This window comes from Tachysurus vachellii, chromosome 7 (assembly GCF_030014155.1).
Source record: "Tachysurus vachellii isolate PV-2020 chromosome 7, HZAU_Pvac_v1, whole genome shotgun sequence".
Lineage (NCBI taxonomy): Eukaryota > Metazoa > Chordata > Actinopteri > Siluriformes > Bagridae > Tachysurus > Tachysurus vachellii.
Genome location: NC_083466.1, coordinates 29,244,129 through 29,256,943, shown reverse-complemented (window position 1 = coordinate 29,256,943; position 12,815 = coordinate 29,244,129). Strand labels below are relative to the sequence as shown.

The following is a 12,815-nucleotide window of genomic DNA, read 5'->3' as shown; positions in this document are numbered from 1 at the left end:
CATATCATATTATGGTTGTTTCTGTCTTTAAATAAACAGAAAACAGACAAAGACAATGTTTATTTCACATCTTTGATTTAAATCTAAATTAATTTACAAACACTTTTTGCTCATATATAAAAACACAGTTAAATGACATTATGTGTGTAAATCTGTAGGCCCTCTGTGTCCCAGTGTAGGATGAACAGTACACAAAATGGACTGAAACCTATTCTGCTTTAAGTGTGTAATTTATTTATATATTTTTATTATTTTTGAGATAAAAAACACTTAGTGAACATTTAATCCTAAACATTTAACCATTTTGACTTTAACTATAACAGTTACAGCAGCAAATATTATATTTTCTTACATTGGCACCAGCTGCATCATCCATCCATCCATCCATCCATCCATCCATCCAGCTTCATGTTCTTAATCACCTTTTATTTTCTCCTAATTATTTTTCATTTTCTCGTAATTATTATTCTTCTGTTCGAAAAATATTGGTTTGTCTGTTTCTCTTTTTTTTTCTGACTCACTAACTCCATCCATCCATCCATCCATCCATCCATCCATCCATCCATCCAAATACTGTATCTAAGCATCCAATCACCCATTCATCAATCCGGCCAGCTGCATGTTCTTCATCACCCTGTCATTTCTTTGTTCTTTACTCTTCTGTTCAAAAAATATCCGTTTGACTGATTCCCCTATTTCCAACTACTATTTCCATCCATTATTCCGTCCATCCATCCATCCATCCATCCATCCATCCATCCATCCATCCAAATATCTACCCATCCAATCATCCATTCATCATTCCATCTATTCATTCATCCAAGGTTTCATCCTCATATCATATCAGGGAGTTTTTCCTTGCCACTGTCAACTCTGGCTTGCTCATTAGCGATGGTGATAGATAGATAGATAGATAGATAGATAGATAGATAGATAGATAGATAGATAGATGGATAGATAGATAGATAGATAGATAGATAGATAGATAGATAGATAGATAGATAGAACCAGGCATAAAAGCCTTTATTATTGCCACATATACATTACAACACAGTGGAATTCTATTCTTCACATACCCCAAGTGAGGAGGTTGGGGTCAGAATGCAGGGGCAGCTATGATACCTAACCCTAACACACTTTTTGGTGTAGAGCAAAGGCTTCTAATAATATCTCTGATTGGCAAGCATATATGCATGTATACAGGGCTATACGAAATAGATGTAACCAGTCCATTAGACAGGCAAAATCCGCTATTTCAAGCATAGTTTTACTGTTAATGATTCTGATCCCCGAAAATTTTGGAATACCATCAAAAAAATGGAAAACAAAAACATCTCTCCCCGTTTACTCACTGTAATTAATCACAATGGTGTTGTTATTACTGATAAATCAAAAATGGTTGATCAATTTAACCGACATTTTGTTAATGCTGGCTTTGCCTATGAGAATAGGTCCGGTACTTCTACTTGTTCTCCTGTTAATTTGGCATCTGCTAGGCATTCACCAGCCTCAGGTCTCCCATCCTTCTCTTTTAAGTCTATACGAGAGATCGATGTACTAGAGGAATTGCTCAACATGGATATTCATAAACCTGCTGGCTTGGATGAATTAGATTCAATATTTTTAAATAAATCAGTTTATATTTTTGCTGTGCTTATCACTTGCATTTTTAATCTCTCACTCCATACTAGTGTTTTCCCGAGGGCCTGGAAATCTGCTGCTGTAACCCCACTTTTTAAAGGGGGTGATCATTCAGATTTAAATTGCGATAGACCTGTTTTCATCTCACCCTGTCTCTCTAAAGTACTAGAGAATTTGGTCAATAAGCAAGTTATGCACCATTTGGAGACTTATAATGTTCTTAATCAGTTTCAGTCTGGTTTCAGATCTGGTCATAGTTGTATCACTGCTTCACTTAAGGTTTTCAATGATATCATATGTGCAGTTGACAACAAGGAGTACTGTGTGGCTGCATTTGTTGATCTGGCAAAGGCTTTTGACTCTGTGGACCACGAAATATTGATGGATAGGCTAAGAGATATTGGGTTCTCTGAGAGCTGTCTGGCCTGGTTCAAGAGTTACTGTTCTGATCGTTCACAATCAATAAGGGTGGAGGGGTTTTAATCAGATCCCCTGCCACAATTTAAAGGGGTCCCACAAGGAAGCATTTTGGGGCCTACACTTTTTAATATTTATATTAATGATATTCCTCTTGCTGCAGGTGATTCTCAAGTACATTTATATGCAGATGACACTATCATTTATACTGTACATCCCATTCTTCCTTGACAATCGCATTGTCTTTACTGCAGGCTAGTTTTACTCGTATCCAACATGCCTTTTCTAATCTTCATCTGGTTTTAAACACAACCAAAACAAAATGCATGGTTTTCGACAGAAATCTACCACATGTTGAACATCTGCCTAAAATTTTATCTTTGGATGGGTCTGAACTAGATTATGTGGAATGCTATAAATACCTTGGTATCTGGCTTGATAGCAAGTTGTCATTTGAAACTCACATAAATGTACTGGTCAGAAAGGTTAAATCTCGCATTGGTTTTCTTTATCGTAACAAATCTTCTTTTACCCATTCTTCTAAACAACTTCTGGTCAAAACAACAATGCTTCCAATATTGGATTATGGTGACGTAGTTTATAGGTCCGCTTCAAAAACTCTCCTTCATAAACTGGATGTTATTTATCATGCTGCAATCCGCTTTGTGACTGGAGCTTCATTTAACACTCACCATTGCCTCCTGTACTCTTTATTGAATTGGTCTTCTCTTACTTCTCGCAGACAAACTCATTGGTTTCTGTTCATTTATAAAACTCTTATCGGTAAAACTCCCTTGTACTTACAGTCCCTTCTTAATGTTTATAATACAAGTCGTGATCTGCGCTCTAGCCGATTCTTTAATTTCTGCATTCCTAAAGTCTGTACGTCTTTTGGTCGATGCTCTTTTCAGTTTTCTGCTGCATATGATTGGAATCACCTGCAGCAGTCTCTTAAGCTTAGTTCATTTATATCGCTTTCTTCCTTTAAATATTCAATTCAGTCATTAACTCAAGATCACTGTACTTGTTTTTAGTTTTTTTGTTTGTTTTTACATGTCATTGTTTATAGCTGTGTTTGTGTATTGTATTATATATATTGTATTAAATATATTGTATATTTTTTGTTGCCTCTTTGTCAGGTCGTCATTGTAAATGAGAACTGGTTCTCAATTGACTCACCTGGTTAAATAAAGAAATAAAAAAAAATAAAAAATACAGCACCCCTGGAGCAGGGAGGGTTGAGGGCCTTGCTCAGGGGCCCAGAAGTGGCAGCTTGGCAGTGCTGGGCCTTGAACCCCGATCCTCCGATCAACAACCCAAAGCTTTACCCAGTTGAGACAGAAGTTTCTGGACTAACTTCCTGACCTGGAAATCCCACCCCAAGCTGCCAGAGGGATCCCTCACCCAAATATTAATGCACTTCCAGGTCAAGGTCACGTGGGGTCAAGGTCACTTCCGGACTCTCTTTCTGTTCTGCTGGAAAATTCTGTTTGATTTGTTTCTGTCTTCATGCATATTTGTATCATATACTTTATTGTTTCTCTCTTATAGTGATTTGAATTGTCACAAAATAAATTCTAATTATAAATTATAAATCAAAAATAAATTAATTTCTTTTTTCTTAAACAAATATAAAAAAAATAATCACTGAATTATGAGACGTGTTTGTGGTTCATGCAGAAGTTCACATCATCAACATTCCTGTGTATTTATTTAGACTAACTGATACATAAATATACATATAGATAGAAACAAATTATTCTAGAAATTAAAACTAAAAACAAAATGTAGTTTAAATAGATTATAGAATTAGTTTCCTGTGGTGTTTTTCTGTGCAAACATACAAATAAGCCAAAGAAGAAAATTTACATTTTATTTCTCATTTATATTAATGGCATGTGATTATTTTTATGAAAGAGAAAGAGAGAAAAGGAACAAACAGAAGGGTGTAGAGTCTAATGATAATGTGTAAGATTTAATAAACAGTTTGGGCCACAGTTCACACACAACAATCACCGGTCATTTTATCACAAACTGTCCACTTTAGAGAAAATGAAAGAATCGGCTCTTATTTGTGAGCTTCATGAGAAGAAATGAACTGATTCGATTAAAAGACACAGAATTCCCATCATGTGTGTACTCTCTATACTTCCTGAGCAGCAGCGCCCTCAAGTGGTGGTTCCATGCAGTAAAAATGATCATGACCGCTGACGCTTTGGTTATGGAAAACTTTGTTGTCTCCTCCACCAAAGGGAGTCATTGCCCGAGTTTTAGTCACTGCCGTGTCAAAGGACACTTCTGGGATTTAGGGTTTTTAAACCACATGACCATTAGCTTCAGCACAAAGTATTGTTTGTTTTTATTGTGTTTCTGACTGTGATTTTCTGTGTTTTGCTGATTTTGTCTTTAAATAAATCTGCTAATGGATCCCACTCCAAGTATATTAGTATCTGTGGTGGTATAGTGCTAGTATAGTGTACAGTACCATATATTTAGATCCTGGAACACCAGCACACCAGCCCAGGTCTTATCCCCACTCCCAAGGCTTGGTAATCAACAATCTACGGAATGGGTTTGGGGCACTGGCTTAAGAGAAGTTGGCCACTGTTTACTGTTATAAGGAAGGGGGAGGGCAGAAAGGAAAAAAGAAATCACAAAAGCTTTACAGAAAAGAGGAAGAGAGGATGTGGTTACTCTATTGCGATATCATCTACTTCAGATCCAGAGTATTCCAGCCGGTTTGCAACCAGCAGCTACATTAGTTTCCACGGTAGTGCAGTGTAGAATATTCTGTTGTTTACAGCTGTAAGGGAATGTAGTCTGTATTTGTATAGTACTTCCTGTATATCTTGAGTGACAGATGTATCGTCCAATTAGCAGTAAGACTTCCATTCGCAAACTATACCTACCTTTTCTGGTTTGTCTGAAATGTCATTGTGTTTTATTTGTTATTTTGTTTTTGTATCTATTTTGTTTTCTGATATGTTATTTGATTTTCTGAATTTTCGGTGTGTATTCTAATTTGTTATTGTGTTTTGCACTTCTCTGCCACTGTAGTATAGTTTTAGTTTATGGTCTTTTCTACAATGGTGGTAGGATGTAATAATTGGAGTACCTATAGTGGTGTAGTGGAAGTAGTGGAGTACATTTACAATATATAGCAGATGCCCTTATCCACACCAACTGACATTAATCTCATTTATACAGCTGAACAGTTAAGAGGGTCAGAGTTACTGACCTGCCTCAAGGGTCCAGCAGTTGCAGCAAGGTGGTGCTGGGATTTGAACTCATGACATTCTGATCAGAAGTCCAATTACTTCACGAAGGAAACTTTTGTTTTTGTTATTTATTTATACTTCCAGTGCATCTATCAGCTTCATATCTACCTACATTTGACTTTGTGCTTATACATATGAACAAAAACAATGTATTCATGAGTACAGACAAAGATCTACACAACAACAAATCTTTACAAGATTAATATTTTAATAAAGAGACACTTAATTATCTTCATTTTATTTTACACTATTAATACCAGTAGAGTGAGATATGTTTGGTTACAGTGTTTTAAACAATCAGATTCTCCCTCATTTTAGGTGAAAACCACAGCTGGGTTTCTTGTGATTGAGAGGTTTTTCATCACCTAGACACCCAAACTACACTCTCTCACTCTTCTAAACATCTTAAACAGAGGAACGAGATGGAATCTCTGTAGCTGGTGAGATTTATTTTCTTTGTTTTCCTGTTTTATCTTCTTGAATTATGCCCTTTCCAATGTTTTATTTTTTGGTTTACATGTCGTTGTATAAGAAGAGTTTTAGCTCCACTTATTGTTCTTGGTTTATGAGAGTACATTATTAAAGTTCTGGAACCTATCTTGGGGTATTTTGTCGAGTGGGAGTACCATTGTTGCAGCACTTCCTGTGTTCAGGGTTCATGGACTATGCGTCAGTCTCAGACTGTGAGTACTGTACACACTGAGGGTTAATGACCCTGTGGATGTACTGTGGCTCTCCCCTCGAGTAACTTGGGTAAGGTTATTCCTGTGCTTTACAATGATATTTTATTACTGGTTACATGATGTTTAGTGTTTGGCTGAAGGCTACAGTTTGTCTGGTCAGAACAATGATGTCTCAAAGTGAAACTGTTTCAGATCTCCATCACTTCATTTATTGGTTTTGTATAGAAATGTGGTCCTGTAAATATACAATACAGATATACATACAGAGAAAACACAAGACAATATTATTACAGACTGAGAGAGAGAGAGAGAGAGAGAGAGAGAGAGAGAGAGAGAGAGAGAGATTGTCATTACTTCATTAACACTTTTTATTATACAAAATACTGATAAGTCGAGATAAATGTAACATCACAAACTCTGTCTAAACTACTTGTGTAAACTGGAATATGGACGTTAAAGCTGTTCATGAACTGAGAACATGATCTTGGTTTCTGCGCACATTCCGCTGAAAGGGTAAACAACTCTAGTGCGCATGCGTACTGCATGACTTGAGATGAGTTTAATATAGAATAGAACGGGGCATGGAAGCCTTTATTATTGCAACATATACATTACAGAACAGTGGAATTCTTTTCTGCACATACTGAGGAGGTTGGGGTCAGAGTGCAGGGGCATGAACAACATTAAATATAAATATCAGTGAAATCGATTATTCTTCAAATCATTCTGCAGAAGATGACGTTAGACAGTCAGAAATAATATATACTTACAGTGTGATACGAGCACAAACAATGAAACTAACTCACTTTCCTGTACAAACTATTTACAACATACTGATCCGACCCACCTTCCTGTTACCGATATGATAAAATATATAATAATCATCAGCAGCACTTCTCCATCTAATATCTTTTATAGCCACATCCACAGTGTGCCTGTGTCTCCTGTCAATATTCTCTTACTTTAAGCTTCCCACTGAATCTGAAATCTTGTCCTAAAAACTAAATCCAATATCAAATCTCCATTTCATTGTCCAAATTCTGGAACAAGCAGTTGCATTTTCATTTGCAGCATTTTGCAGACGGCTTTATCCAGAGCGATGTACAAAAGTTCTTAAGTCTCGAAACATAGAGTGCCCACCTCACCTTAGTGACAATAATCTGAATGAAGCTTTTCAGTCTGATTTCCATACTGAACTGCTTAAATGAAGGTCACTAATAACTAGTAACTGACAGCTGCTGATGCTTGACCCTTAACAATCCTTTTCGTGTTATGTTTGAGTGCAGCCTTGACACGATTTCTCACACTTGGCTCCTACCAGCCATTCCCTGTCAGTAGTGGTGACCACCAAGGTTCTGTCCTGGGTCTCTTCTATTCTTAATCTATCTTCTCCCATTAGGTCACATCTAATAGCTTCAAAACCTACCTTGTTCAAATCCAACAGTCTTTCACTTTACATTGATCGTTCCTCAGTTTCTCCCTCTGCCCAGGATAGAAACTTGGGGCTCATCTTTTTGAGTAATCTGTCCTTCGAGTCACATATTAACAGCGTTCCCAGATCATGTTACCTCCATGCCGTAGCATTGCTCGTCTCCGCCCACACCTCACCCCCAAACTGCTGCCATTCTTACACATGCTCTTGTCACCTCCCACATTAATTACTGTAAATCACTCTTATCTGGATTGCCACAAAAGCTTCTTCACAAACTTTAACTTATTCAGAACTCTGCTGCCCGTATAATAACCCAAACTCCCATCACGCATCACATTACTCCCTCCCTTCAACAAATCCACTGGCTCTTTATTAAACACCATAGTGATTTTAAGATTCGTCTCATCACCTTTAAAGCTCTTTACAATCTTACTCCACCAGACCTCTCAGATCTCATACAGTTCTACACTCCCTCCCATACTCTCAGCTCTTCCTCATCTAGGCTCCTTATTACACCTCCTTCCTGTTTAACCACCATGGGTGTTAGAGTCTTTAGTCTCACTGCTCCTCGTCTCTGGAATTCACTCCCGGAAAACATCCGTAACATAGACTCACTAATCACAATCAAAACATGACTCAAAACCTATTTGTTCAGAAGTGCTGTGGTGGCAGTTTGGATCTAGATGTATAAAACACAGAGGTGGTGGGAAAAGCAAAGAAGTAAAGAAAGAATATTATTTTACTGCAGCAAAAGGCGTCTGCCACACAGTGCAAAGTCTACAGGGTGAACAGGCAAATTCTAGTGTTTCAGCTCTCCCTTTTGTACCCCAGGTGTGTGTGTGTGTGTGTGTGTGTGTGTGTGTGTGTGTGTGTGTGTGTGTGTGTGCACCCTGTACACTTTGAGTATCCCTTTGATTTATCACCTCAACAAGGCCTCATTCCATTTTAAGTTCTTATCGACCACCTGCACACAAACCCCACTAACGTTCCCATCCTTCTAGCATGTACAATGTTAACAGCTGGAAAAAGGGCCTCTTTTTCTTTCTCCCTAATCTGACACGCAGAATACTGTAAAGGTATTATATAACTATACACATAACACATAACAATTATGTAACAACTCATGATATTTAAAATAAATAGTAAAAACTTATGCACTGATGATATTTCTCTATTTCAGAAATAAAAAGAACTGGATCTCATCGTGTGGTGGCTTTCTAGTCCTTTGTGTTCAAATGTCCATCTGAAGCCTGATACATCTGCATCAATACCATTCTGTTCCTCATCATAATCATCATCATCCTCCTCCTCCTCATCATCATCAGTCATGATCTCTCGTTTTCTCCTGCTGGTTCTGCTTGTTCTCGCCTGCTTTAAGTCCTTCACAAAGGCCCAGAGTAAGATAAAGTTCTCACTCACTCATTTTCTACCGCTTATCCGAACTACCTTGGGTCACGGGGAGCCTGTGCCTGTCTCAGGCGTCATCGGGCATCAAGGCAGGATACACCCTGGACGGAGTGCCAACCCATCGCAGGGCACACACACACACTCTCATTCACTCACACACTCACACACTACAGACAATTATCCAGAGATGCCAATCAACCTACCATGCATGTCTTTGGACCGGGGGAGGAAACCGGAGTACCCGGAGGAAACCCCCGAGGCACGGGGAGAACATGCAAACTCCACACACACAAGGTGGAGGTGGGAATCGAACCCCCAACCCTGGAGGTGTGAGGCGAACGTGCTAACCACTAAGCCACCGTGCTCCCCTGTAAGATAAAGTTAATCTTTTTAAAATTTTACTTTTTTTTCTATGATGCTGTTGATGAATATTATTTATTTATTTATTTGTTTATTTATTTATTAAATAATAACATTTCATATATACTCTCCGGTTTTAGTTCCATTTAATGTGGGTAAAAATATCTTCTACAGAGTCGTTGCTCAACAGCCTCTATTCTCACTTCATGTGTAAACTTCACTACATCAATGATCACACAGGTTTTTACATCTGTTTATGTGTTGTGTCTGCCATACGAGTCCTTGTGAATGAGCCGTTACTATAGAAACGATAAGGTATCAGAGCGAGTGCATTAATATAAACCTGCACTACAGTCAGAGCTGCTGTTATAGAGAATTAATCAACACCTTCTGACCAATCAGAGTCCAGAACTCAACTGTGACATAATACAGTTTAATAGCTACAATAATCTGCATCTGATACTAGATATAAAAGTGTCTAATATTTTCTTATTGAACATTTAATCACAGAACTAAATGTAGAAATGTTTTCACACAGCTGGAGCTGGACCAGATCAGTGCTGTTTCAGATTTCTGACAGGACCAATCCCTGTAAGAGTCATTACAGATTATGAAGTAACAAATCCTAAGTGTACAAAACCTGGAGTCATGTAAGTGTTCAGTCCCTTGTTTATTTTTAATGAATAAATAAAGTTAATATTTTCATGTCATTCTTTATGTTTATGTGTAATAGAATTGAACTTGGTACTGAATCTAACTTATAAATCTTATATATGAATCTAACTTTATATTATCTTGGAGGTTTGAGACGTGTCAGAGTGTCTGATTTTCTGATTTTATTACAGTTTCACACTGATGTAAATCTTCTCTCTCCTCTACAGCTTTACTCTACAGGACGGTCGTCTTGTGTGTGCAGATACCGGCATCAAGTGGGTGAAGGATCGCATGAACAGAATTGACCAGCGTCTGTTTAACAGCCTAAACAACACTGAAGGTGAGTGAATCTCTGTCCATTAATAACAAATTATTATTTATTTTGTACATCATTTACTGTAATAGAGCAGGTGGAATACATTATTTAACTATAAATTGACTTAATTTCTAAATCTTTTTTAAAATACTTTTTTCTTTATTTATTTTACCATTATATACATAATGTAATATAATACAATAACATACATGTTTCTGTTTTTAGAAAAATAAATAAGTTCTGCATATTTAAAGCAGGTTAAGCAGCTTTTTGTCTGTTTGTTTTCTCGTAAATTTCTAAAATTGTAAACTTGTAATTAAAAGAGAAAATATCTAAATTATTTATGTAATTATTCTCTAATTTACAAAAAGAACAGCAAATAAAACTGGATGAGACTCATTTGATGACAGGAGCTGAAGAGTATCAGAAAGTATCAGGAGTAATGAATTATTTATTATTTATTAAACACTTTGTTGGTCTTTCATACAGGAATTGATTACAAACTTTTTATATACACGCTAGTTCCTGTTCTCACTTACATTAAGATAATACAGTTTAATAGCTACAATAATCTGCATCTGATACTAGATATAAAAGTGTCTAATATTTTCTTATTGAACATTTAATCACAGAACTAAATGTAGAAATGTTTTCACACAGATGGAACAGTTGAGTGCTGTTTCAGATATCAGACACAACCAATCCCTGCAAGATTCATTACAGACTATAAAGTAACAGATCCTGAGTGTCTAAAACCTGGAGTCATGTAAGTGTTCAGTCCCTTGTTTATTTTTAATGAATAATTAAAGTTAATAATTTCATGTCTATTAATTCTTTATGTTTATGTGTAATAGAATTGAACTTGGTACTGAATCTAACTTATAAATCTTATATATGAATCTAACTTTATATTATCTTGGAGGTTTGAGGCGTGTCAGAGTGTCTGATTTTCTGATTTTATTACAGTTTCACACTGATGTAAATCTTCTCTCTCCTCTACAGCTTTACTCTACAGAACGGTCGTCGTTTTTGTGCAAATCCCCAAGACAAGTGGGTGAATTTCAACAAGAACACAATTGACCAGCGTAAAACAGCCTGAACGAACCTACAGAGTGTTTAAATCCTCTCTACATTAATAAATAATGAATAATTATTTTATAAAATGTACTTTTTACATAATCAGACACATGTATAACTTCCTGTTCTGCTGTAAAATTGTTTGATTTGTTTCTGTCTTCATGCAGATTTACATCATATCTTTTCTTCCTTCTCTCTTACTATTGATTTGAATTGTTATAAAATAGTAGAAGAATGAAGGTCAATAAATAATCAGTGTATAATGAGACGTGTTTGTGGTTCATGCAGAAGTTCACATCCTCAACATTTCTCTGTATTTATTTAGACTAACTGATACAGAAATATACATATAGATAGGAAATTAAAGGAATTAAAGAAAAATAAAATATATTGTTAAAAAGATGATAAAGATGATAGAATGAGTTTCCTGTGATGTAACATACAAATAAGCCCAAAAAGATACTTCATATTTTATTAATACTTTATGTAAATGGTATTTTATTTATTTATTTATTGAATTTATTTTTTTAAAAGAAAAGAAAGAAAATGAACCAAACAGAAGGGTGTACAGTCTAATGAGTATACGTAAGATTTGGCCACAGAAAATGGCAATGAATCATTTGTAAGCCGATGGAATCGACTCTTGCTTCATTAAACTCAGATTAAATTAAAGGAGACTGAATTCCCGTCATGTCTGTTTACTCTCTATACTTCCTGAGCAGCAGCGCCCCCAAGTGGTGGTTCCATGCAGTAAAAATGATCAGGACACTAAATCATTTTTCCTACTAGAAGATTTGTGTACCTAGTGTCCTGTTTGATGCTGACAGGACCACCTTCATATGATGACACACGAATTAAATGATCTTACGTCTATTGAGAATGTTTCACTTCTATTGAGCATTGAGTATTTGCCAGTGAATTGCACCTGAACCTGCGCCTGCAGTCTGAGTCTGCGTAATGGGAAAGTGCATGTGGGACCGGACATTGGCTTTAGTATTTTTGGATCCTGGATAGAAAGAAATTGTACATTTTGAGATGCAGGGATTTCTCTTAGTTAACCTACATGAAACTTCAGTAGGTACTACTGAGATGTATTGTTCTCCCGCATCATTTGGAGTGGGATGTTTGTGTTTGTACTTGGCGGAGGAGGACTGGACAACGAGAAGTGACATCTCAATGTGCTTGAACTGTTGTGGTGGCAGCTTTGAGACTGGAAGGATATATTTCTGGTTTCGTCTGTATTCTTTTCCTTTGTACTGCACGAGAGATGATCTTGGTTTATCACAGAACTGTTTAATGAGTGAAATTTGATCATGTCCATTAGAAGTTGTGAGTCTCATTACTTCACCTTGCACGAGTGGTCACAGTGCTTTACTGGTTTTGACAGTGGCACTTCTTGGAGAGTTGATCCATGACAACAATGTTATTTCTTGAGGCTGGCACAAAAACACACTTCCTGATTGGCAGAGTTGTTTGAGTCCGCCTGGACATTAATCTCTCTGCAGGAAAACCCAGGGTCTGGTCACATGGAATGTTTTTAAGGTTGAGTA

The 12,815-nt window shown here is 36.7% G+C and overlaps 2 protein-coding genes and 1 long non-coding RNA gene across 5 annotated transcripts in view; 2 read left to right on the top strand and 1 right to left on the bottom strand.

Annotated features, from left to right (window-relative positions):
• LOC132849131 (uncharacterized) overlaps positions 1 to 11,594 on the top strand; it is an 80,688-nt gene extending 69,094 nt beyond the window's left edge. The window contains exons 6-9 of the mRNA XM_060875337.1: positions 9,757 to 9,868; positions 10,100 to 10,212; positions 10,849 to 10,954; positions 11,191 to 11,594. Of these exons, the coding sequence (XP_060731320.1) occupies positions 9,757 to 9,868; positions 10,100 to 10,212; positions 10,849 to 10,954; positions 11,191 to 11,287 (428 nt within the window). The 3' untranslated portion in view covers positions 11,288 to 11,594. The remainder of the gene's footprint in view (positions 1 to 9,756; positions 9,869 to 10,099; positions 10,213 to 10,848; positions 10,955 to 11,190) is intronic.
• Positions 4,801 to 12,815, top strand: part of LOC132849130 (uncharacterized) — a 48,214-nt gene continuing 40,199 nt past the window's right edge. For 2 of the 3 annotated variants that reach the window (XM_060875336.1, XM_060875333.1), the window contains exons 1-4: positions 4,801 to 4,937; positions 5,655 to 6,089; positions 8,632 to 8,671; positions 8,709 to 8,753. The gene's annotated coding sequence lies outside the window, so the exon portion shown is untranslated. Of the gene's footprint in view, positions 4,938 to 5,561; positions 6,090 to 8,631; positions 8,672 to 8,708; positions 8,754 to 12,815 lie in introns of those variants that run through there. The other variant, XM_060875334.1, reaches the window with a different exon arrangement.
• LOC132849132 (uncharacterized) lies at positions 6,206 to 6,873 on the bottom strand. The gene is made up of 2 exons (XR_009648819.1): positions 6,790 to 6,873; positions 6,206 to 6,313 (listed from the first exon to the last, which is right to left on the bottom strand). It is a non-coding gene; the product is annotated as an uncharacterized LOC132849132 (long non-coding RNA).